The following is a 26740-nucleotide window of genomic DNA, read 5'->3' as shown; positions in this document are numbered from 1 at the left end:
GCACCAGTGAAGTTCCCCTGGAGCCTCTACCCTTATCTCCATTAAGGGTCCCCCAGAAGGTCTGACCTGTCCCTGGGAAGATCAGAGCCAGATGCCCAGGCTGGAAAGATGGCCCTGGCACCTCTGCCTCTGTGGTGGGGAGATGCCACCCGCTGCCAAGTCCTCCACCAGCTGTTCTGCCAAAAATAAGTTCTCAGCTGCCAAGGGTTCATCTTTCCGCTCCCCTTCTTCTCAGAAGCTGAGAGTCCAGCAGCCTGCCAGCTGGAGACTGGGGAGACTGGGAATTTTTTTTTTTTTTTTAGTTCAACTGAAAGGAAAGGCAGGATGGGTTTTTTCCTCTTTTTTTTTTTTAAACCTTATTATGTCAAGGCAGTTGTCTTGTTCTTCAGGGGAAAGAATACCACCGCCGCCGCTTCTGAATTTGCTTTTAAAATAGCCCTCGAAAGGGTAGGGCTGCAGGACCGTCTCCACATCCTGGGGCAGGAGCCCTGCACAGGGCATAGGACATGGCGGGCTCCCGCTCGAGTGAAGAGCCGGCTCTGGGAGAAAGCCCGGGAACTGAGCTCGGCTCAGCAGACCCGCTGCCAGCCTCAGGACTAGTGAGCTGCCCGTTTGCACGGAGGACGAACGCCGCTGCCCCAACAGTGGAATTCTCCACGGGCTGCAAAACCCTTTTTTTTTTTTTAAGCAAATGAGTCTTAGCATCTGCTGGGTGTCAGACCCTGTGCCGTAACTTCAGAGATGAAGACAAGGCAGTCCCCATGCTCACGTCTCTCACTGTCCAGGAAAGAAAGGGACAAGAGAAGCCAGCAAGGCCTTCCTGGGACAGGTGGTGTACAGGCATCCCCCTGGTGTTGGAACAGGCAGGACTGCAGTATGTCCCTGCGGAGATGGGGCTGGTAGTGGTGGAGGAACATAGATTGTTATCATCATCGTGGTTGCAGCTAATAAACCATGCTGATAAATCACCTATGCATGAAGGTGAGATTTCTGCTTCACCCAGATGGTTTGGGGGGATGATCCAGAACTTGTCACAAAGGAGGTGATATTTGAGCTGTTTTGGAACAATAAGGTGGACGGACAGTGGGGAGCACAGACTCTCCTGACCAAAGGAGAGTAACATGCAAAGACAGGAGGGATAAAACAGGATATTTTGAGACTTCCCTGGTGGTCCAGTGGCTAAGACTCCACGCTCCCAATGCAGTGGGGGGCAGGGGACGGGGGGTGGGCTTAGGCTTGATCTCTGGGCGGAGAACTAGATCTCACATACCGCAACTAAAGATCAGAGAGCCTGTGTGCTGCTACTAAGACCCGGGGCAGATAAATAAATATTTCAACTGAAAACAAGGTATTTATGGACAGCAGGGGTTCCGGTGTGACAGGGAGGCCTGGCGTCGCAAAGAGCTGGACACAACTGAGTGACTGAACTGAACTAGGGTTCTGGTGTATCCGAGGCTGTGTGTGTGTGTGTGTGTGTGTGTGTGTGTGTGTGTCGGGTGGAGAGGTGATAGACTGCCTTCCTAGATGGGGCATCTTTGAGGAACTCTGAGCAGCAGAGACCACATCAGACTGACCTGTTCCACGATCCCTTCAGAGGAAGTGTCGGGGCTAGGCTGGTTGCGGGGGTCTGGGAGCAGGAGATGGTGGTGGGTGAAAAGTGATGAGAGAGAGCCTGGGTTAAGGCAGCCGTACAGAGAAGAGAAAGGAGGGGATAGATTGAAGGGGAAAAACCAGGGATAAGATGGGAAGAATCATGACCTGTTCTGTCTGTGGAGGGTGGAGGGCAGTGATGATAAACGATGAGGGCATGAGAGCTGGAGCCGGGGCTGACAGGAAGGTTTTCCCTTGTGTGGCTGGCATTGGAACTGAGAAAGGGAAGCCAGGAGTGGGAACAGATGTGGGAGAACAGAGAGAGAATGAGGGTGCCTGTGCTGACTTTGAATAGTGCACCTGCTTCTGGGGGGCTGTGGCCCGGAGGCAAAAGTGATTTGGTTGGAAGATGTTGGGGATGGGCCGTTGTCAGCCTTTGGGGGCAGCCACGATACTGCTGTGGCAGCAGAATGAAAAGGGTATGCGACGGTATTGAAAAGGAAGGCTGGACCGTCACACGTTTGGTCAATTGATTTTTGACAAAGAGTGTCAAGACCATTCCACGGGGAAAGGACAGTCTTTTCAACAAAGGGCACTGGGAAAACCGGATATCCGGTTCTGTGGCTGAATGTAAGGGCAAAAGAATGAAGTTCCCTTACAGTGCATATAAAAATTAACTCAACATGGATTAAAGACCTAGTATTCAGAGCTAAAGCTATAAACTCTTTGAAGAAAACAGAGAGGAAAATCTTCATTGGAACTTTTTCAGTAGATTTAGTGCAGATCTGCATTGGATTGGGCAATAATCTCTTGGCTGGCACAACAAAAACACAGGCAACAAAAGAAAAATAAATTGGACTTCACCAAGATTTAAACCTTTCATGCTTCCAAAGACACAATCAGCGAAGTGAAAAGCCAAAGGGCAGAACGGGAAGGAGACCCTGCCACAGAGGGTCTCGTGGTGGATTGCCAAGCTGTTTTACAACGGATAACACAGTGTTACCTTGGGGTGGAATTTGTTACTTTGCTTTGCAAGAAAAGTCAGTAGGGAATTTTCCAGACTTGAGTTTAAGCCCAGAGCTATGTTTTCCCTGCCCTGCCTGGCCCTGACAATGGTGGGGTGCAGGGTGGGAGGTGGGGGGTGAGTGTGTTCCTCCTCCCTTTGTTTCTGAGAAGCAGAGAGCTGACCACACCTTTCATGTCCTTGGCCCCTGAGCCCACGGCTGAAGCATGTACCTTCCAAGTAACGAAGTGGGTTCAAATATCTGAAAACCACAAGAGAAAACAGCTTCTGAGTGACCACAAGTCACCAAATCCTTGCACTCGAGCCAGGGCCCCCCAATCCCGCAGGGCTCCGGGGTTTGTTCTCCGTACACAGAAATCTGGAGAATCTTGTTTACCAACCCCCACAAGTTAGAAGCCACGGACTCAGACATCTCAGGATTGGATTGAGGATGGCCCTCTGAAGGCATCAGTGAAGTTTCTGGAAGTTTGAGTGGAAAGAAAGCAGCCTGAGTGGAAAACAACACCAGGGGAAGACCAGGGCAAGCAGGTGTGATGATTCCAGAAGCAAGGTTCCTCACTGTGTGACGTCCCAGGAGAAGGACGTGGACCGGCCAATAACAAGTCCTGCCATGAGAGAGTGGGACGGCGCCTCACAGGGTTCAGCAGACCAACTGAGCAGCAGCTGCAAGTGACCAGCACCCAAGACATGTTGTTGTTCAGTCATGTCTGACTCTTTGCAACCCCATGGACTGTAGCACACCAGACTCCTCTGTCCTTCACCATCTCCCAGAGTTTGCCCAAGTTCATGTCCATTGAGTCAGTGATGCCATCCAACCATCTCATCCTCTTTTGCAATGAATCAGCTAAGACACAACAGACTTAAAGGCATGGTCGGCAGGGGAGTGCATAGCTCACTTTGGAAAGCTTTTTGGTGAAAAGCGATCATAGTAAAGGTTTTCATTTCATCTTATTGAAGTTCACTTGTTGTACCTGAAAGAAGATGCTTCAGAGGACTCAGCCCCCGACCGTGTCCCCGTCTGATGGTCCTCATCCCAGCTCTTGGCTCACTGCAGCCCCCCTGACATAGAGGGGACGTCTCCCTGACAGCGGGGCCGGGAGAGTGAGTGTCACTGCTCTCCCTCGCAGGCAGAGAGGCAGAGACCCTCGCGTGGGAGTCTCACACTCACAGCCCCAGGGGAGAGTCACCCCCAGAAGTTCTGTCTTCCCAACAGGAATCCTGATTGCGTTTTTCCCCCGGCCCCCGTGACAAGCGACAGTCACAGCCAGTGCCGGGGAGGAAAGACACGTGTGTTCCCTCTGTCCTGCCCGCGCAAGGAAGCGATGGACAGCGTGGGGTGCCATCACATCCCCTCCGAACTGGGATGGGCTTCAAAGTGAGCAGCTGGCGCTTCTGCGGGGACAGGCCATGCTCCCTGCGATCAGCCGCGGGGGTGGGGCCGCTCCCCCTCCTCACCTCTGATCTGCCGTCTGCAGCTGTTTCCGACAGGTGCTTGGGCTCTCCGCGGCAGATGGTGACCAAAATGGGCCGCTTGGCAGGGCCTACCACACGCCGCCCTCCGCCACACGCTGATGTGTGTACAGACACATGTCCGAGCGCGGCTTTATCCTAAAGGACCGCCTGGGGGTCCAGGTGGCGCCAGAGGGCTCATTCCAGAGGACACCCTTGGTCCCTGGGCCCTTCCCCTCCACCTGAGACCTTTGGTGTTTGGCCACCAGACTGGAAATGGCCCGGGACCACCCCCAGACGCCACTCTCCCTCCCACACTCGGCGGCCAAGTGAGTCCTTGCTGGTGCGTTTGCCCAGCGTGCTCCCCAGGGTGCCCCACGAGGTTTCGGGCCCAGCCTGATGAGACCCATTGAGGCCAGACTGCAGCGCCCGCATCACAGGACTTCAGAGCGGAGGCCTCGCCCCCAGATGCTCCTGCCGTCTGTATCCCAGAGTGCAGTCCTGTGGACATAGGCTGGGGACACCCCCAGATGCACTCAGAGTGTCATCCTTGTGAAATAGCAGGACGCGTCTGTGCCCTGATGCTGGGAACAAGACACACAGCTCACCGTCAGGAGGGAGCCGGGGCAGTGAGCGGCGGGCGCTTCCCAGGCCCCCTCTGCACCTGAGTGGAGAGCCGCCTGCTGACAACGTGTCCTGCCACCCCCCAGAGGAGCAGGGCCACCCCCAGCCCGCAGCGTTCCTGCCCATGGCCTCCAGGAGCCCCCCGCACTGTGTTTGGGCTGCTCTTTCTAAACAGCTAAGCAGCCAAGGCAACCAGATGAGGTGACATCTGGCTTGAGACCGCTGCCAAGTCACTGCCGTTCCATCCCTGGCAGGAAGGAGGTGAGCTCTTTGTGCCAGATTCTTAAAGAGAGAGAGAGAGAATAAAACTGTGTGTTCCATGCCCCACATTTTTTCTTCTTTTTATACCCTGACACCTCGGCTGTCACTTTTTCTTTCCCTGGTACTTGGGCGCCAAGGACCCAATATCTATTAACTATTTAGAGCAGATTCTTACCACCTGATGGGGATCAAAGTGCTGGAGTAAATGATGTGAATGGGGCTGGCATGGGGAGATTTAAAGGTGAATTCTGAGGGAAATGCAAGGTAAAGAATCTGCCTGCCAGTGAAGGAGACACAGGAGATGTGGGTTCAATCCCTGGGTCAGAAAGATCCCCCGGAGGAGGAAATGGCAACCCACTGCAGTATTCTTGCCTGGAGAATCCCATGGACAGAGGAGCCCCGCAGGCCACAGTCCATGGGGTCACACAGAGTCGGATACGACTGAGTGCACATGTGCACACACACGTGAGCACACACGTATGCATGATGGCTCGTAAGGGACAGAGGGTGACAGAGGGCAGCCGTCCACAGTGTTTGCCATGGAATGGAGGGCCCTGTTCCCTGCCTTTTCACGGTATGGAGGAGAAACGTTAACAATTTTCAGTCTATCCCCTTCTTTGTGGAGTGACAGGAACAGCCTGGTGCCTGTGGGCCAGGCTGAACCTGGAAACCAGATTCATCCATTTGTGGCGGGCAGGGTGGCTGGAGAAAGTCCAGCTGGCAGGCCAAGTACGGTACCGAACAGTCATGGTAGCTTGTCAGCTATGTGACCTTGGGCAAGTTCCTTAGCCTCTCTGAGCCTCTGTCATCCATCTGGAAAAGAGACATTTGTGAATGTCCAGCAGACACCTCTATGAGGTGATATTCTCCTTTGTATTCTTAGAGATGAGGACATTGAGGCACAGACAGGATAAGGGACCTGGCCAGGTCGTGCAGGTAAGTGAGGGTAGCCTGATAGGAAGTAAAAGGACCGAAAGGGGAGAGGTGGCGTGGGGATGCCCAGGAGCAGGCAAGCTGGGACTTACCTCAGGAAGGCCAGACAGCAGATCCGACAGCACAACCCAGGGTGTGTTGGCCCTCTCTCCCCACACTGGCCACTAGACGTTGCTTACTTATATTCAAGGCGCCCGCTTTTCCCTCTTGGCGTCAGTTAAGCTGATATCATACTCCCAGACACAAGAATGTGTTATTTCTTTTCCTCATGTGAGCCGTGTCTCCCCTGCTCTGCGCTCGTTCCTTTGATTTTTTTGCAGCATAAAGGGGCTTTCTTTATCCCTTAGAAACATCTTGTTTGGACCTACTTTTATGGCCAGCTGAGAACTTGAAACACATCCAGTTCAAGGAACCAAGGTGGGATTCATGCTGAGTCCTGCCTTGGGTCCTACCTTGCCACACGTGACATTTTCTTCGTGTGGTTGGTGAATGCAGCGGAGCCATGTATTTCACACTGTGAATGTTGACATGCCATCCCCAGCCTTTCACCAGCTCCCCTCAGCTCCAGATCAGGGTGGGGGATAGAGTCGAGGATCATGGCCTGAGTCAGCAGGCCTGGGGCGGCGGGGGAAGCGGGGCAGAGGGCGTGCTATGGTGACAGTCCAGGCAGAGGTTGGCGCTGGCACCGCCTGGGAAGCGTTGATGACGACAGGGTGGGCTCGTGCTGCGTTCAGGACAGACCGTCGGGGTTTGCTTGATGAGTGTGACTTGCTGGGAGACGTCAGCAAGGAGACAGTTGGCAATGGCAGTGAGAGGTAGTTTGGGGACTAGGTGGCTGCTTCTGTCGGGAATTCAGAGACAGCGACCAGGAGAAGACGAACGACCTTGGGAGACAGAAAAGAAAGACTCCAGTTTGGGGTGTGGTTTGTCTGAAGCCCTGGGAGGGTGTGTGGCAGAATTCAGTAAGCAAAAGAAGGGTCTGGCTCCCCCGAAGTATGGCAAGTGAGTCGTCCTCAGTCTACACAGCACAGCACCTGGAGTGTAGGATGGTTTTGCATTTCTGTCAGAATTCTTGCATGCTCCTTGCACTTCTATTTTATGCCTTTTCTGTCTCCTGTGGTGACTGCCTTCCGAATCCAGATCCGATATTGATTCTGGCAGTTTTGCCAAGGATCCCTTAAATCTTTAAGCTACTCTGGCCATGCAGAGGTTCTTTGAGTGGATTAATGATTGTAAAAAAAAAAAGAGCCAATAGGTAACAAAAATTCTTTCTCCAAAGCAGTGGACATACTGACAAGCTCTGTTTCAGGGGTGATCATGAGAGGAGCAGTGTGGCAGACAGTCTGTGTTATCACAGGCAGGGAACTAGTTTAATGACAGGACTCAAAAGCCAGAGATAAATGGGCACATCTCTGGGAGGAAAAGTATCAAAACCAAGGTTCTCAGGATCATGAAGATCCAACATACATTGGACCAGTCCCTAACTTACATCTTTATGTTGATATTCAAAGGGGAATGTATTTTTAAAAATCCAAGTGTCTTTTTTTTGCTGCTGTTGTTGTTCAGTCAGTAAGTCATGTCTGACTCTTTGCAACTCCATGAACTACAGCACACCAGGTTTCCCTGTCCTTCACCATCTCCTGGAGTTTGCTCAAACTCATGTTCATTGAGTCAGTGATACCATTCAACCATCTCATCCTCTGTCACCCCCTTCTTTTGCCTTCAGTCTTTCCCAGCATCAGGGTCTTTTCTCAGATGAGTCGGCTCTTCCCATCAGGTGGCAAAAGTATTAGAGCTTCAGCATCAGTCTTTCCAATGAATTTTGGAACTGATTTCCTTCAGGATTGACTGGTCTCCTTGTTATCCAGGGGACTCTCAAGAGTCTTCTCCAGCACCAGGTTTTTAGATGAAGTTGATTTCTTCCATCATGTTGAGAACAGACAATATGCATATTCTACCATGGTATATTGTCAATGGACCTGAAATACGTTTTAGTTCATAAGAGGGCAGCCACAGTGAGTGGTTAAGAGCAGGGACTCGGGAGTGGGACTGTCTGGGTTTGAATCCTGGTCCCTCCCTCTTCTCTGTGCTGAGTCTGAGAGGCTGTTATGAGGATGGCGTGTGTAATCCATGCAGGATGGTGCCTTGCACAGGGTGAGGGCTCCAGGCATGTCAGCTCTCAGCTCCTTGTCATCTCTGCCCTGCTCCTTACATCCACATTCCCTTCCTTGCCTGCCAGAAACACAGTCTTCATAGACTTTCATCAAGATACTTATTCTTCGAGAAAATCAAAGGGAAAGAGATTATCCCCCGAGACCTGTGTCCAGGTTCTCCCCAGGGGGCACTGCCATTGTCCCACGGCAATGCTCAATGCTTGTGCATCAGCGGAGCCCCAGCACTCTGGTGCAGGAAGTCTGGTTCCTGGGCTGCCTCCCAAGTACCAAAAACCTGTGTGACATGTAAAATGTGAAGTCACGCGTCAGATGTGTCTGACGAGGAAAGGGTGAAACGAGACTTCAGTTAGTAGGCTCCGGTTTTCCCACCTTCTCTGGGCATAATCCTACCACTTTCCACAGTGGGACATATTGAGGGCTCAAAAAAATATTATGTGGTTGTTGTTCAGTCGCTAAGTTGTGTCCGACTCTTTGCAACCCCATGGACAGCAGCACACTCCTCAAAAGATCATAACATCTTCAAAGTAGCCCACAGCACATGAGCAGTGCTGCTGGGATGGAATGTGTAACCTTATCCATTCCTCAAAGGGAGATCACTTCATCCCCATTTTGCAGAAGAGACAGCCAGGCCTCAAGGTCACGTGGTTTGGTTGAGCCAAGAATAGAATTCAGACCCCTCTTGTCTGTCTCATCTCTATAAAGTGATCTACTTGAGAACCCCTGAGATATTATCAAGATGTTTTGATACTCGGGGATACAGAGTGCTGCTTTAAACACGCAGCCTGTCGTCTCACCTCTGGGTAACATGGGCTCAGATCACCTTCACCAGAAAGCGTGAGAGGTGATCTGTGGTGGCGTTACCGCACTGAAGTTGTATAACCAGCTTATGTTCCTGCCATCTTCTCTCAAGGGAGTTCCAGTTCTCCCACTGGTTCTAAGCCTTAAAGAAAATTAAAATTATGCTTCGGCAAAGAACACCCATAGCCTATTTTGGACTCCTTCTTTTTTTATGTTTCTGTTTCTTTTCTCTCTCCTTCTCTCCCTTCCTTTCTTCTTTTGAAAAAAAAAGAAAGAAAAAGAAAAACAACCCTGACTGTACTTCATTGCTAAGAAGCTTAAACAGCCTGAATAGAGTCTTCATTAATCCAGACCCCTCCATCTTATCTCCACTCAGGTGTCATTTGTTCCTTTGTGATTGTGTTAGCAATTAGGAGCATTGCGGAGGCAAGGGTCCTCCCATGATGGCAGCTTAGAGGTTGAGATGCAGTTGCCGGAAACTAGGAGACGCACAGGCTCATCACCTCCAGCTTCTGGACTGCACACTGACAGTGTCACAGGGAACAGCCTTTTGTTGGCCATCTTCCCATTTACTTGCACTGTGTCAGCTTTAAGCCTTAGAGGAAACCAACAAAAGCTTCTTTTCTTTCTTTCTTTAGCATCATCATATATTCTCTGCCATGCGAGGCTGGAAGCAAAAGCATTAAAGTAAAATATATCTTCAATGCATTTCCTCTTAGAGCTTTTATTTTACTTCATAGTCCTATTTTTAGTTTCCTTTGATAATAAAAAAGAAAAAGCCCAATCATTTCATTCTTAGCCCTAGACAATACAGTGCGAGGTTATACATATTGCAGCCCTGGGGAGAATTTCTGCTTGCAAGCTGGCCAGCCTGTTTGCAGTTGACAGATGTAACCTACTCCAGGGCAGAGAAAGTCTCAAGGGAGGTTTTAATTTCTTAATATTGAAATGAGCACAACTTTTATTGTCTTAATCAGTGAATAAAAAAACAATAAAATTGCTAAGTCTCATTTTTTTTTTAACTCAATGTAAGAGGATTTTAAGAAATTGCAATTGCTTTTTAAATTACTGTTGCAAAGTTAATTTTCTCTGTGTTTGAGAAGATTCTACCAGTCGTTCTGCAGATAGATAGTTGTACCACAGTGATATGAAACATTCTTCCAAGCTTTTGCATGGGTGCCACTCCTCAGTAGGGAAAAGGTGTGTGCTAAGGTGTGCAGAGTGAGTGTACTTGTCTTTGAGGAGAACATGACTTGGCTTTCATCACGTTTCATGAGCTGAGGATCCAGGACTATCCATTTAAAATTGCAGCAGAAATCTTTTAATGCGAACTGCATCCTTTCAGAATATATGCTACTTTTAGCAAGGGGCTCCATAGAGGAATATTTCTGACTATGAATAAAGAAAAGATTTTCTGATGGTAATTAGTAGCTTTTATAAAGTCATAATGAATATGTTTCAACTGTTTGTCTGAACAAATAATTTTATACAAACAAAGCTGATTTATTACATGCAGTCATTTTTATGCATTTCTTAATTTAATCCAACCTAAGAAAAATTTCTTAAAAATGAAGGTTCACCAGTTGCTGGGACCATATGTGAGCCAGTTGTGGTTCCCTGGTACCTTGTACAGTGCCTTCAGAAGGACAGAATGGATGTTTCTTGCACTAAATTGAAAAAGAAAATTGCCTGAGGAGCTGTGTGTGTATATGTGGATATGTATTTATATAGAGATATAGATACCATATGCAAATAAAATATGAAACAGCACCTTACAGCTAGAGAGCCAAGATGCTCAGTGGGAGCACAGCAGAGTTTCAGGGCAGAGGTTGTGCACTTGAAATCAAAACTTAACTTTGGAATATATAAAGAATCCTCAAAGCTCAACAATAGGAACAAATAAATCAGTTTAAAAAATGGATAAAAGATTGGAACAGACACTTCACCACAGAAGATATACAGAAGGCAGATAAGATCATTAAAATATGCTTAATGTTATTGGTCATTAGGGAAATGCCAATTACAACTGCACTGGAAGACTGCTACCCACCAGTCAGGATGGGTAAATTAAAAAATAATGGCCGTACCAGGTGCTGACAAGATGCAGAACAGTAGGGCCTCTCAAACATTGCTGGTGGGAATGCGGAATGGTACGACCAGTCTGGAAAACCCTTTGGGACTTTCTCATCAAGTTCACTGTGCACTTGCCACATGACCCAGCAGTCCCACCCACCGCAGCCATGAAATTAAAAGACACTCGCTCCTTGGAAGGAAAGTTATGACCAGCCTAGATAGCATATTCAAAAGCAGAGACGTTGCTTTGCCAACAAAGGTCCATTTAGTCAAGGCTATGGTTTTTCCTGTGGTCATGTATGGATGCGAGAGTTGGAGTGTGAAGAAAACTGAGCACCGAAGAATTGATGCTTTTGAACTGTGGTGTTGGAGAAGACTCTTGAGAGTCCCTTGGACTGCAAGGAGATCCAACCAGTCCATTCTGAAGGAGATCAGCCCTGGGTGTTCTTTGGAAGGAATGATGCTAAAGCTGAAACTTCAGTACTTTGGCCACCTCATGCGAAGAGTTGACTCATTGGAAAAGACTCTGATGCTGGGAGGGATTGGGGGCAGGAGGAGAAGGGGACGACAGAGGATGAGATGGCTGGATGGCATCACTGACTCGATGGATGTGAGTCTGAGTGAACTCCAGGAGTTGGTGATGGACAGGGAGGCCTGGCATGCTGTGATTCATGGGGTCACAAAGAGTCGGACACGACTGAGCAACTGAACTGAACTGAACTGAAGAGAATGCAGACTTATGTTAATACAAAAACTATGCTCGAATGTTTGGAGCAGCATTATTTATGATAGCCCCGAACTGAAAATAACCCAGATGTCCTTCAGTGTTGAATAGATGGCCAGATCGTGGTATGTATACATCTGAGAATTCCCTGCTCACTCGCCTCTGGCTGACCTCAAAGCCCTACAAGAGGAGAGAGAGAGAGAGAGAAAAAAGGCAGAACTTAAAACCACCGTCATGTTGAAGCTGTGTTTGCTCCAACTCACATGCAGGCCCGAAGGGTAGACGTCTTGTCGCTTCCCAACAGGTAAGGAACCCTGTGCCCAATCATTAAGTCTAAGAAGTCAGTGAATAAATGAACAGCAGCAGCAGCAACAAACCCAGAGTGAGGGTCATCTGATCTTCAGTGACCACTATATTGATGTAAATGGCTAGTTTTCAGGAAAAAATTATGGGACAAAGTAACACGGAAGTAAGACTCACTAGATGAATACTTTAAATTAGCTATTATAAATATGCTCAAAGGCCTGAGGAGACCGTGACTAAAGAATGAAAGGAGGACCTCCCTGGTGGCTCAGTGGTAAAGAATCCACCTGCCAATGCAGAAGACATGGGTTCAGTTCCTGACCCAGGAAGATCCCACATACCTTGGAGCCACTAAGCCTGGGTGCCATGGCTACTGAGCCTGTGCTCAGGAGAAGCCACCACAGTGAGAAGCCTGCACATCACTACCAGAGACTAGCCCCCCTGCTCACTGCAACGAGAAAAGTCCACACGGCAATGAAGACCCAGCACAGCCACAGCTAAAGAAATATAATTTGAAAAAAAAAAAGATGAAAGGAAAATATATGACCAGTGCTCATCAAATAAAGAATATTAACAAGGAGATAGAAATTATACTGAAAAAAGAACTAAATAGAAATTCAGAGGTATGATAACTTAAGCAGAAGAAGAAATCACTAAAGGGGTTGAGTTGGCAGAAGAGAGAATGAACAAATGAAGCTAAGTTAATTGGAATTGTCCAGTCTGAAGAACAGAATTGAAAAATATTGGTCATAGCTGCACAGCTCTGAGACTATGCTAAAAACCACTAAGATGTCAACTTCAACATGAATAACAGGAAGCACAGTTTAGAAAAGGCTCAGGAACACACGATTCAAAGACAGACTGGCGGTGACTGGAGGACAATCTCCTAGTTAAATCCTCTTGCTTTACAATTGGGGAAACAGGGGCCCAGGTGGATGAAACAAGCTGCCCAGTGCCTGCGGTGTAATCGACACAAATTTCTTTACACATTTTACAATTCTAGTGACCAGCCAGCCCAGCTGACCCTAGACTTTTCTAGTTTTAACACCAACAACCCCACAGTCTGAGGAGCCCCTGGTTGGTTGGTTGGTTGGTTGGTTAGTTGCTAAGTTGTATCCGACTCTTTGCAACCCCATGGACTGTAGCCCGCCAGGCTCCTCTGTCCATGGAATTCTCCAGACAAGAATACTGGAGTGGGTTGCCATTTCCTTCTCCTGGGGATCTTCCCGACCCAGGGATGGAACCCACGTCTCCTGCATTAACAGGTGGCTTCTTTACCACTGAGCCGTCGGGGAAGCCCAGACACCCCTGGTCCTGGGCAAATCAGGGTGGTTGGCTACACTGTCTGCAGTGCAAACTGGGATGAATATTCTTTCCTGTGACTCTGAACCCCTGAAGCTCATACATAAACGAGAAATGGTGGTATGCAGAAAAGTCCTCTGCTTTGCTGAACTCAATGTTCTAAACTTAAGCAGCTGGCATTTTGCTTTAAGTTCTTTTCTATTCAACCTTTCAGAATGAAGGATCTTTCCTTTTAATGAAATTTGCATTTCATCCACAAGGTAAAAGCCAGTGTCCTTGACTTCCCTGAAAAGTGACAAGTGGATGCTTTTGTAAACCAAACACTAAGGATATAACAAAAACAGAGGTTGCCGTTAATTGAGTTCAGATATGAAAAAGTAGATGAAAACCCTTAAAGATATATTCGGGAGAGAGAGAGATTCAGAGGAGAGACAGAAAGGAGAGGGAGAGAGATCCATTTCCTGTAAAATGAAAAGCCATGAAAGGAAAACTCATATAGGAAAAGTCACTTGAATTCCTTTTTGAACCCAGCAGATTCAAAAGGAAAGAGAAACCAGCAGTCCTTGAATGTGTGATTGATGTCAGTGACCTCACAGGTGAAAGAGGAGAGTGAAAAAGCTGGCTTAAAACTCAATATTCAAAAAACTAAGAACATGGCATCTGGTCCCATCACTTCATGGCAAGCAGCGGGGGGGGAAACAATGGAAACAGTGACAGACTTTATTTTCTTGGGCTCCAAAATCACTGCAGACGGTGACTGCAGCCATGAAATTAAGAGACGCTTGCTGCTTGGAAGAAAAACTATGACAAACCTAGACAGCATATTAAAAAGCAGAGACATCACTTTGCTGACAAAGGTTTATATAATCAAAGCTGTGGTTTTTCCAGTAGTCATGTACTGATGTGAGAGTTGGACCATAAAGAAGGCTGAGCACCAAAGAATTGATGCTTTCGAGCTGTGGTGCTGCAGAAGACTCTTGACAGTCCCTTGGACTGCAAGGAGATCAAACCACTCCATCCTAAAGGAAATCAACCCTGAATATTCATTGAAAGGACTGATGTTGAAGCTGAAGCTCCAATCCTTTGGCCACCTGATGCGAAGAGCCTACTCATCAGAAAACACCCTGATGCTGGGAAAGATTGAAGGCAAGAGAAGAGGGTGACAGAGGATGAGACGGTTGGATGGCATCACTGACTCAATGGACATGAGTTTGAGCAGACTCTGGGAGTTGGTGAAGGACAGGGAAGCCTGATGTGCTGCAGTCCTTGGGGTTGCAAAGAGTCGGACACGACTGAGCGAGTGAACAGCAACCTCATGGGTGGAGGAGGCACTGCAGAAAGCAGAGCCAGTGGGCGGGGGCAGATTTCAGCTACACAGCTCTGGGCTCCTCCCTGGGGTTGCAGCCTGACTGCTCAACTCAGCCTTCCCTTTCCATGACAGGGCTGTTACCAGTCCAATCTGCTATGTGGCTCCTCCTTTCAATGCACAAAGTAAAGAAGAAGGAAGGAGCCAGGAAATGGTGCTTGGAGTTTGCAAGGTGCAGGGAGGTGAAGGATGACAATGGAGTTATGGAAAAATGAATAGCCACTTCCTTCCCCACCTTGGCTCATTTTGCCTTTGAAGCCATGGCTGCAGCCAGGCAGGTGAACCTGAGAGGCATCTGGAAGCTTTGCCTGGGTTCACGTGAATCCCTTCATCCTGCAGAGTGTTCCTGCATGTCTCTGTGATCACAGGGCAGTGGATGGACAGAGATTATGTGGCTGAGTTACCTTAAATGGGAGTGAATGGAAAAAAGTAGACCATAAACTCGATGGCTCTGAAGGTCTCTTTCTCTGTCTGCTTTTTTAAAAGACAGTTTTAGAAAATATTTATTGATTTTTGACTGTGTGGGGTCTCAGTTGCCGCATGTGGGATCTTTAATTGTCACATACAAGATCTAGTTCCCTGACCAGGGATTGAACCTAGGCCCCTGCATTGGAAGAGCAGAGTCTTAGCCACTGGGCCACCGGGGACATCCCTCCCCCACCACCCCCCAATCTGCTTTTGTCTCTTCCTGCTGTTCAGCTGAGTCCCGTTCAGATTCCTCCCACCCCAGCCAGGCCCTCCAGCACCCTTCACATAGGCTTCATGACCCCTTCCTCCACGCACTTGGAGCAGACGCATCACTGTGGTCTCAACAGTGGTCATAAGATTCCCACGTCAGCCTCCACTCCTTCAGGAACCCTTTCACAGTGGGTTGGTTTTGCCCTCCTCCATGACCACAGTAGACTCTGCACCTCTAGTATTCCAGCACGTTCTTCCCTCTGTCTTCACACGCGTGTATGACCCGTCCCCTCTAGCAGAACCCTGCCCTCTCGATGGTGGATGGTGGTGCTCCGCACTCCGGAGCCTGTGGGCGGGGCTCCCACCTTGTCACTGTGAGGGGCGTTAACCATTGCTCCACCCCCCGAGGCCATCCCATCCTCGTCCCTGTCTTTAGACCATAAGCTCCTTGAACTCAGGAGCCTTTTCCTCCTCAGTCCTGCCTCGCCAGCATCTACTACGTACATACAGGGCACTTAAGAGTGTAATTGCGCTCATGCCTGTCATGATTCCCACTCTAGAGACTGTCTTCTTCACCTCTCTGTTCCCAATGTCTAGCACAGTCCACCACACCACGATCGCTGAAATTCGTTTATTAAATGAAATTGGAGAGTTTCAAAAACTTTATTTGCGGGAAAGTCACACGATGGGCTTGCGTGTCTGTCTTCCTGGATCTCTCAGCCTCACACCCCCAGACCAGGGAAGAGCAGGGTCCGTGATAGAGGAAATGAGATATTCTGTGGGGACTCTGCCCCAGGTGGTCACTGCCCTCACAGCAGGGCCAGCTGCAGCGGTGCTGGCTGCTGTGGCAGAGTGAAAGTGAAGCTGTTAGTCGCTCATTCGCGTCCGACTCTTTGGGACCACAATGGACTGTAGCCCGCCAGGCTCCACCATCCAAGGGATTCTCCAGGCAAGAGTACTGGAGTGGGTTGCCATGCCCGCTAGCTCACGCCAGTGCTGGAGGGCTTGTGCCCACAAATGACAAGGGTCCCTTCCACTTGCACCCTAGTGATCCGAGCAAGTCACGTGGGCAAGTTGACATCAGAAGTGACATTGGTGAGCATGAGCACAGTCTGCAAGCCTGTCCTCTAGAGTTGACGTTTTCAAGTCTATGCGCGTGGATCACCTGGAGAGGATTTTAAGACAGATCCTGATTCAGTAGGTCTGGGGAGGCGGCCGGATTCTGCACGTCTCACCGTTGTCGACACTCTGAGGGCCAAGGGGAAAGCGTTGAATCCTTCCTGGCGAAACTGAACTCCTTCCCCTCACCCACCTCTGCAGAGACTGAACTCAGCTCATAGCGCTCTCGGCTTGTGTCACAAACCAAGAAAAACCTCCTTGCCAGACAGAAGACACTCGTGGTTCACCTCGAGGGCAAGGCGGGCAGAGAGGACTAGATAACGAAACCACAGACGGTGCGACCCAACCGCAAAGTCTGGAGAAGGAGAGAGCACGAGGGTGGGGCAGCTCTTCTAAGAAGCCAGAGTCCTTCCATCCAGAGGCCACCATCTGCATAAGCAGGTTTGGCTCAGGGGCCGAATTAGATCTAATTGTGTCACTTCGTGGTCTCCTGTGACTCCCTTAGTTTCTCGGAGCCCGGAAGGGTCAGGGCAGCTCTGACCAGGTCTCACGAAGGCTTCAGCCCTGGAGCATCCTACTTGTCCATGGCGCGTCGTTGCTGTCCCAGGATCTTCCACTTGCCCTTGCAAGTGGTGACGGTCACTGGTGGATGGGGGTGTCCGTGGTTCCAGGACCTAGAGCCCCTGTCACTCCGGGGTCCTCTCTGATGCTGGAGGCAGTGAGCCTGTCCCCTCCTCCTGGTGGATGAAGCTGAACCTCTGTGGGTAATGGCACAACTTCTCCCCACGTGTACCTGCGCTTGTGCGGTGCTGAACCACAAACACGCGTGCCTCTGCTCAGCCCAGAAGAGACGGTGTTTTTCTTCATAGTAGTTTTATTTAAAAGCCGTGCCAGTCACTTTATATCCTTTCCCCCAAAGTTTTTTATTGATGGCAATCTGGCCAGCCCGAAGCTGCCGGTGGAATAAAACTGCTGACTTGGGCATTGGCTTTGACTGAGCTTATTAAACGTGCATGGTGTGTGTGCGCGCACGTGTGTGCACGATGAAAACATAGCACAGGATTCGATGGAATGAGATCTGGAAGAAACTGAAGGGCTCTCCGTTCAGAAAAGGAAAGTAGGAACTGAGGAGGGGCTGTGCCTTTACATGCTCCCTGCCGCCACTAGAGGGCGGCATTCAGGCCGGCCTCCTCCTCTCCTGCCCGGAGCCTTTCTCTCTAAGGCAGAGCTGACTGGCCTTAGTCAGCAGTCTCTGGTTGATTTGTTAAAAGTCAGCCCCTCATTTCCTGTGAGCTCTGTATCAAAAACTGGATTTCACTTCTAGGACACTAATTTCTTCCCATGAAAATATCTTTTGAAAGTGATCATAACATGAAACACACTTACATGTTCCAAATAATTACATCAAAACCGAACACATGGCTGAATTCCTTTGGTGGGTGGAGGAGGTGGAGTTTGCTTGGATCAGGCAGCTTTAAACATATGCATCTGATGAGGTTTGAACTGCAGGCACCTTCTTCGCTTCCTGGTGACTTTCTCACTGGCAACAGAGCCATTTTTCACTGGGTCTTTAAACTGTGATTGAAATTAAGATTCACCTAAAAATGGTTAAGTTCTCCATTGGAGAACTTGAAGTTATGTGGATTTTACCACAATTAAAAAAAAAATAAGTGAGATGACCAAGAAATATGTTGCATGTTTTTGAGTCACAGGGATGTGAGCAGGGTAGGGGGATGTGATCGAAGTATGGGCGCCTAGGTCTCTTTTGGAGATTTTAAAATAACTCCTAAGGGGTTGTGGGTAGCACCTTCATCTGGCTGAGGTGTTCTTGCAGCAGTGCTGGAAATAGTCAGGGGACAGGTTCTCATCTGAATCTGTTCTCATCTGAATCAACCATGAATACTCTTTGGAAGGAATATTCCAAAATACTGAAGCTGAAGCTGCAATACTTCGGCTGAAGCTGAAGCTACAATACTTTGGCCACCTGATTCAAACAGCTGGCTCACTGGAAAATACCCTGATGCTGGAAAAGCTTGAGGAGAGGGGGTAGACAGAAAATGAGATGGTTGGATGGCATCACTGATTCAATGGATATGAACTTGGGCAAACTCCGAGAGATGGCGAGGGACAGGGAAGCCTGGCGTGCTGTGGTCCACGGACTCGCAAAGAGTCAGACCCAACTTCCGGACTGAACAACAACAGGTTCTCATCAGAGCTCAGCTGTAAGTGGCTGTGGACAAGCCTCCTCTCTCCCTGGGCTTCACTATCCTCCACTGAGAAATAATAGAAATAATTGTTTCCTCTTCATGGGCTAGAGTGTGTGGAGAAGCCCTTTGGAGACACTGAGTACAGAGACTTGGGACTGAGGCTGCTTCTCTGCCTCGGTATCTGTCCTCGTCAGGCCCCGCCTGTGGATCCTCCAGGCAGGCATTCAGGGTGGCGTCAGAGTCTGTTTTTCCCTCACAGTAGGCCGAGTAGCCCCAGACGCTGGGAGAATCAAAGCTGACAGTGAGCTCGTTAGCAGGTTGCAGAAGCAGAGTGGTCTTGTGTTCACTCATTTTGTTAAAGGCTTCCTGCCGGCAGCCCTGGAAAGATAGGTCAGGCCCAGGACACTCCCACAGGCAGAACATCTGTAAGGGAACGCCCGGCCACCTCCTCTGCAGGCTGGGGCCAGAGCCGCCCCAGAGCCGCTGGGGGCAGGGAGCTCTGCCCAGCTCTGTGAACACCCCCCAACAACCTCTTTTTCCTGCCCCCCAGAGACGGCGGCACAGCCATAGAAGTAGGGCGTGCGTGGGAGGGAGTGGAGGTGGAGGCCTGCCTACCGCGGGCAAGACGGTGGGCTCCTTTTCCCCAGGAAAGTGGGCCAGGCCTGCCACGAAGTCAGCACGCGCCAGGGTGCCAGGTGCCGTCTGTGCCTGACCTTGGATGCTCATCAGAGCACACCTACAGTGCTCTAGGGTGCGTGCGTGTGTGTGTGTCTGTGTGTGTGTCTGTGTGTTGGTGTGTGCCTGTGTGCGTTTGTGTATCTGTGTGTGCGTCTGTGTGTGTGTATGTGTCCGTGTGTGTGCACCCCTCCAGTATGTGTGTGTGTGTGTGTGCATGCCTCTCCAGTGTGTGTCTCTGTGTGCACGTGTGTGTGTGTCTGTGTGTGTGTACATGTGAGTGTGTACCCCTTGGAGGAGGGTAGCCCCTGGGAGGGGCAGGGGACAATGACACGTGTGTGTGTGTGTACCCCGCAGAGGAGGCAGGCCCTGGTGTGTGTGTGCCCGTGTCTGTGTGTGCCCGTGTCTCTGTGTGTGTGTACCCCTCCAGAGGAGGCAGGCCCTGGGAGGGGCTGGGGGCAGTGACTTGCTCTTGTTAAGGATGAAACTGAGGAAGCAGAGGGCCAGGGCTCTGGGAAGGAGGGAAACCAGGGACGAGGCAGGGTTTCTCGTTTTCCTACTTCCTCTGTCTTTCCATCCAGTATCTTTTGTGCAATTTTGTCCTCACTCCTCAGTTTCAGATGGAGGTTGAGGATAGCCCTGTGCTAAGCGAGGCTTCAGCCCAGAGGCCGCTGGCCCAGTGCACGGGGGTGGCCTGCACCCTAGAGCAGACATGTCCAGGATGTCCTACTCTAACAGGAAGTGCAGGAGGGCAGCATGCGGTTCTGTCTCCGGTGGGTTTTCATCGCCATTTATTCTCAGGCTCTCATCTCTCAAATGAGAGTGTGGTGTCTGCCATCTTGTGGCAGAGCTTGGTAGTGCTGGCCCCCGCCCCATACCTCCTCCCTGCAGCTCCTGAAGGCCTCTGCTCTTTGGGTGGTGCTGGGTAAGGGTCACTCCGAGCCTGGGCAATAGCGCTCATTGCCGCCGGGTCCCTGCCTCTGGGAAAAGAAGCTTCTGGAGAAGGCGGCTGTGAGCTCCGGGGCCTTATGAAGGTTGTCCTTGTTTGACCCAGGAGGGTGGCCGTTTGTGAGGGAGAGGGGTCCATGCCGAGCGGGTGTTGAGTGAGGAGGTGACCCACAGAGAGGATGAGCCAGGGTGGGGAGTGAGCAGGGACAGCCCTGGTCTGAGATCCTCAAATCTCAGAGCAAGCTGACTCTCATCCAGAGCGCTCCATCGTGGCCTCGGCGGGGAAAGGTGCCAGGTCAGAATTTAAGGTCACCTTGGCACATGGGGACTCGTGTCAAAGCTTAGGGTCTCCTGAGTGGGGACCAGGGTCCCTGCGTCAAAATCCGGCCATTGTGGCTGAGCAGCAGACTGGCGAGAGTGTGAACTCTGCTCATAAGTCTGAGACCCTCAGAGTCCAACCTTTGATTTGGTACTTGGCTCTGGCTACAAGAGACAGGACGTTAGTATCACTATTTGAAGTCAGTCTGAGAAGCTCTCTGGTTCTCTGAACTTGGGCCAGGCTTGTCAGGTCCCAGCCCCACATCTTCCTCTTTCACAAGCTCTTAAGTAGTGCCCGGAGCACAGCACGCACCCCAGAGTGTTCCCTGGCCACAGCCACCTCATGTTGCAGAGCCAGCCGCCCGTCAGTGGTCCTTCTTCACAGGCAAACCTTACTGACCTGGAAGTGAATGCCTGGCAGCACACATGGAGGGCGGGGCGCCACTGTGCTCTGCACTCATGACGAGGCCACTCTTGACTTGAAGTCTGACCAGGATGGTTAGCCAGTACCCTGGTCTTGATGCGCAGGGAGGTTTTGGTTCCTGCAAACAGTTCTGGCACCAAAGGCCATGTTCACTGGCTGAGGTTCATCACAGAAACAGAACATGTTTGAGATATTTTAAGGGGGGGTAGTTTTACAAAGAGAATTTGGTGCCTCCAGAATGATCTGAAAGGCTGTTGGAGTGAAGGTCAGGGAACAGCACCTCTGGATCTGGGGATACCAAAAAGTGACAGAAATTGCTAGAATCACTGTGATGACTGCGATTGTCCTCAGCACAAGAGCCCATGGTTCTCAGGAGGAGCTGACGGAGCCCCAGGTCTGCTCTGTGCCGGCTCCTGTGCCCATGCTCACAGCTACACCTGGCGGGTGGCGGCTTCTCCTTGGATTTGCCTGCCAGGGGTTGCGTGCACATCTGCCACTGGTGGGATCTAGACTGGGGCGCTGGCGGTAGGATCTGGGAAATGCAGTTCCCCAACTTGCAGCCATGGCTTCCCTGGTGGCGCAGGCGGTAAAGAATCTGTATGCTAATACAGGAGGCCTGAGTTCAGTTCCTGGGTTGGGAAGATCCCTGGAGGAGGGAATGGCAACCCACTCCAGTATTCTTGCCTGGAGGATCCCATGGACAGAGGAGGCTGGCAGGGTACAGTCCGTAGGGTCACAAAGAGTCAGACACGACTGAGCAACTAACACTTTCAGCTTGCAGCCTGTGCAATAGCAGGGCAAGCTGAGGACATCAGGGGCCAAAGCGCAGTGCTGGACACACACTTAAATACCGACAATAGTAATAGTTACTATTGTTACTTCAGATGCTATTGTGAAGCTGAAATTAACACAGAGTGTGGCACGTGGTAAACCGTTGATAATTGCTTGTTTATAAAAGATTGTCCCAAAGTCAGAATGGCTCCCCATTTTCCTTTCTAATGCTTATAAGGAAACTGCCTGTGTCTGAGCTGTGGTGTCCAAACCGCAAGCCTTGGTGAGGCCCCTTTCATTAATCCTGCACCTGCCCGGCATCAGATTCTCTGTTGGCCTCATTCTGGCTCAGAGGACTGGCAGGAGATCCAGCAGAAAGGTGAAGGCTCTCAGGGAAGAATGGATCAGTGACTCATGCATCCTTGCTAAGTTGCTTCAGTTCAGTTCAGGCGCTCGGTCATGTCCAACTCTTTGCGACCCCATGAATTGCAGCACACCAGGCCTCCCTGTCCATCACCAACTCCTGGAGTTCACCCAAATTCATGTGCATCAAGTCGGTGATGCCATCCAACCATCTCATCCTCTGTCGTCCCCTTCTCCTCCTGCCCCTAATCCCTCCCAGCATCAGGGTCTTTTACAATGAGTCAGCTCTTCCCATGAGGTGGTCAAAGTATTGGAGTTTCAGCCTCAGCATCTGTCCTTCCAATGAACACCCAGAACTGGTATCCTTTAGGATGGACTGGTTGGATCTCCTTGCAGTCCACGGGACTCTCAAGAGTCTTCTCCAACACCACAGTGCAAAAGCATCAATTCTTTGGTGCTCAGCTTTCTTCACAGTCCAACTCCCACATCCATACATGACTACTGGAAAAACCATAGCCTTGACTAGACAGACCTTTGTTGGCAAAGTGATGTCTCTGCTTTTGAATATGCTATCTAGGTTGGACATAACTTTCCTTCCAAGGAGTAAGCGTCTTTTAATTTCATGGCTGCAGTCACCATCTGCAGTGATTTTGGAGCCCCCCAAAATAAAGTCTGACACTGTTTCCACTGTTTCCCCATCTATTTGCCATGAAGTGAGGGGACCAGATGCCATGATCTTCGTTTTCTGAATGTTGAGCTTTAAGCCAACTTTTTCACTCTCCTCTTTCACTTTCATCAAGAGGCTTTTTAGTTCCTCTTCACTTTCTACCATAAGGGTGGTGTCATCTGCGTATATGAGGTTATTGATATTTCTCCCGGCAATCTTGATCCCAGCTTGTGCTTCTTCCAGCCCAGCGTTTCTCATGATGTACTCTGCATAGAAGTTAAATAAGCAGGGTGACAATATACAGCCTTGATGTACTCCTTTTCCTATTTGGAACCAGTCTGTTGTTCCACGTCCAGTTCTAACTGTTGCTTCCTGACCTGCATACAGGTTTCTCAAGAGGCAGATCAGGGAGTCTGGTATTCCCATCTCTTTCAGAATTTTCCACAGTTTATTGTGATCCACACAGTCAAAGGCTTTGGCATAGTCAAGAAAGCAGAAATAGATGTGTTTCTGGAACTCTCTTGCTTTTTCGATGATCCAGCGGATGTTGGCAATTTGATCTCTGGTTCCTCTGCCTTTTCTAAAATCAACTTGAACATCAGGAAGTTCACGGTTCACGTATTGCTGAAGCCTGGCTTAGAGAATTTTGAGCTTACTTTACTAGTGTGTGAGATGAGTGCAATTGTGCGGTAGTTTGAGCATTCTTGGGCATTACCTTTCTTAGGGATTGGGATGAAAACTGACCTTTTCCAGTTCTGTGACCACTGCTGAGTTTTCCAAATTTGCTGGCATATTGAGTGCAGCACTTTCACAGCATCATCTTTAAGGATCTGAAATAACTCAACTGGAATTCCATCACCTGCACTAGCTTTGTTTGTAGTGATGCTTTCTAAGGCCCACTTGACTTCACATTCCAGGATGTCTGGCTCTAGGTGAGTGATCACACTATCATGATTTCTGGATCATAAAGATCTTTTTTATACAGTTCTTCTGTGTATTCTTGCCACCTCTTCTTAATATCTTCTGCTTCTGTTAGGTCCATACCATTTCTGTCCTTAATTGTGCCCATCTTTGCATGAAATGTTCCCTTGGTATCTCTAATTTTCTTGAAGAGATCTCTAGTCTTTCCCATTCTGTTGTTTTCCTCTATTGATCGCTGAGGAAGGCTTTTTATAAATCACTCCTGGCTATTCTTTGGAACTCTGCATTCAGATGCTCATATCTTTCCTTTTCTCCTTTGCTTTTCGCTTCTCTTCTTTTCACAGCTATTTGTAAGGCCTCATCAGACAGCCATTTTGCTTTTTTGCATTTCTTTTCCATGGGGATGGTCTTGATCCCTGTCTCCGGTACAATGTCATGAACCTCCATCCATAGTTCATCAGGCACTCTATCAGATCTAGTCCCTTAAATCTATTTCTCACTTCCACTGTATAATCATAAGGGATTTGATTTAGGTCATACCTGAATGGTCTAGTGGTTTTCCCTACTTTCTTCAATTTATGTCTGAATTTGGCAATAAGTAGTTCATGATCTGAGCCACAGTCAGCTCCCGGTCTTGTTTTTGCTGACTGTATAGAGCTTCTCCATCTTTGGTTGCAAAGAATATGATCAATCTGATTTCGGTATTGACCATCGCTTCAGTTGTGTCCAACTCTGGGTGACCCTATGGCCTATAACCCACCAGGCTCCTCTGTCCATGGGATTCTCCAGGCAAGAATACTCGAGTGTGTTGCCATACCCTCCTCCAGGGGATCTTCCCAACCCAGGGGCCGAACCTGCATCTCCTACATTGCAGGAGGATTCTTTACCGTCTGAGCCACCAGGGAAGCCCTTCAGTGACTCATGCCAAAAATTAAATTGGATTTCCCATGCTGGGCCAATTCGACAACTTCATCTTAAATGGACCAACAACAGTCAAATCCTGATCTCTCCTCTTAAAGACAAAAGCTGGAATTCTGCCTTGCACCCCTGTCCAAAATGGAATGTGTGAACCCAGGTCGCGTCACTGTGGCCTTGAGCTCAGAGACCCCAAGCAGCCTGTACCAAGAAAGAACTAGGGCACAGCTGAAATCCAGAAGGGAGAGGAAACAGGCAGAGATCCACGGGGAACAATGTCTATTTCTTAATCCGTCTCCTGCCCCAAATAGCTGGGCTCTCCTCCCCCACTGGTGTTTACTGTGTTCCTCTCCCTGGCAGCAGGTGCCACCAGGCCTTAAACTGGGTCACAGAGGGCGGCGAGGAGCCGACCAGGCCCTCTGGCCACATCCTCCCCTGACTTCACTCCCCAGGCTCCAGACTGCAGGGGCAGAGCCCAGACTCCAGGTGGCCCCTGCCCTCCAGGGCGTCCTGGCGGGGTCCCTGCTGCCCAGAGCCACAACCAGCGAGGGGGCCATGCTCTGTCCATCCCGTGCTGGGGCAGAGGGGCCACACTGCCCCCCCCCCACTGCAGCCGCAGTGAGTCCCCTCAGGAACCCCTCCTCCCCAGGGCAGCCAGAACCCACACAAGGGCTCCCAACACCCTGAGGGCAGAGCTAGTGTAGAGCGTAGAGTATAAATTTCAGAATCAGAAAACAAACAAATTAAACCCCAGATTTGAAACCCCAGACCCCTGAGACACAGGGAGGGAGATGCTTGCTCAGGATAACGCAGCGGGAAGTGGTCCAGCGCATGCCCCAAGCACCACTGCTCACCCCCTCCCCTCTGTGGCCACGTGTCTGCCCCTCCCGTCCGACCCCGCCCCTCCTCATTCCCAGGATCCCCGGCATCTGGTCCTGATGGCTCTTTTTTCTCCACAGGTTCTGTCGGAGCATGGTTTCGGCCTGATCACCACGGACATCCGGGAGGGACAAACCTTTTACTATGCGGAAGATTACCACCAGCAGTACCTGAGCAAGGACCCCGACGGGTACTGCGGCCTCGGGGGCACCGGAGTGTCTTGTCCCCTGGGTATTAAAAAGTAATTTCTCCCCATGTGGTCAGCCCTCGAGGTCACAGCAAAAATGCTTCCAACAAATCGGAGAATTCTTTTGTGGTTCACGCCAGGGATTTTTTGAAGTGCACAAAGGCATTCATAAAAATCTGGTTTATTAAGGGGTAATTTACATAAAGTGCCATGGCAAGTTGATAACGTGTGATTTATCTTCTAATAAGTTATGGTGGGAGGAGCCCGCGGTGAAATTTTTTGGATCATTTGATGTCTGAGGTTAATGAATAATTAGTGTTCACCTTTTTTGTGCTTGGGTGCCTGCCCTGGACTTCAGGGAACCAAGCTGGGAGAATATGTGTTGGGAGGGGAGAGGTCAGGGCTTCCTTCACCACAGCCGGCCCTCCTCAAAAGCCCTCCTGCCCTTCAGTGCCTTAAAATTTGCAGATGTTTATAGCCTCAATGAATCGTTCACTGAAATACTTTGCTTAACTGATCCTATACATGTATAAGGGGCTTTCTCTCTCTTTTTCGCCCTCCTCATGGCAGGGAGAAGCTGTGAGTTAGCTTGATAAATTTTAACGCTTTGCTCACAGCTATGGCATATGCTTATTCTAATAAAGGTCTGCTAATACGAACTGATGTCTCATCTGTCTTTTGCTTGTTTAGGTAGGATACTTGTAAGTGTTGTAAATTTTAGAGCTCTCAAAGGCTAAGTATCATTTTCCCCCAGATGGGAAATCTGATTGCAATCTTTAGAAAACATGTATAGCTCTAGCTCCTTGCAACTTTAGTAATAATAGCTGTTTTCCATCTGCCTATTATAGTCATCACATCAGGGGCTAGTCCAGGCAGAGAATAGACACATGGAATCCCTGCCCTTAAGAGTCTGTATTGAGGACAAGGGGCAGAGGACACATGCAATAAACAGGTAAACCCATGAAAAAGTAAGATAATTTCTGGTCCTCACAAATGATAGGGAGATGGCAAATCAGATAAGCTAGTAAGTTGGGCCTGGGGGCTGCT

The 26740-nt window shown here is 49.6% G+C and overlaps 1 protein-coding gene across 4 annotated transcripts in view; it reads left to right on the top strand.

Moving 5' to 3' along the window:
* MSRA (methionine sulfoxide reductase A) overlaps positions 1-26352 on the top strand; it is a 383805-nt gene extending 357453 nt beyond the window's left edge. For all 4 annotated transcript variants that reach the window (XM_005209836.4, XM_024995440.1, NM_174114.2 and 1 more), the window contains 1 exon segment: positions 25587-26352. In XM_005209836.4, coding sequence (XP_005209893.1) covers positions 25587-25751 — 165 coding nt within the window. In that variant the 3' untranslated portion in view covers positions 25752-26352.
* Positions 26353-26740: the final 388 nt, after the last annotated feature.

Source organism: Bos taurus, chromosome 8, assembly GCF_002263795.3.
Source record: "Bos taurus isolate L1 Dominette 01449 registration number 42190680 breed Hereford chromosome 8, ARS-UCD2.0, whole genome shotgun sequence".
Classification (NCBI taxonomy): domain Eukaryota; kingdom Metazoa; phylum Chordata; class Mammalia; order Artiodactyla; family Bovidae; genus Bos; species Bos taurus.
Note: the sequence above shows the minus strand (reverse complement) of the source record. Positions and strands in the feature narration are given on the sequence as shown.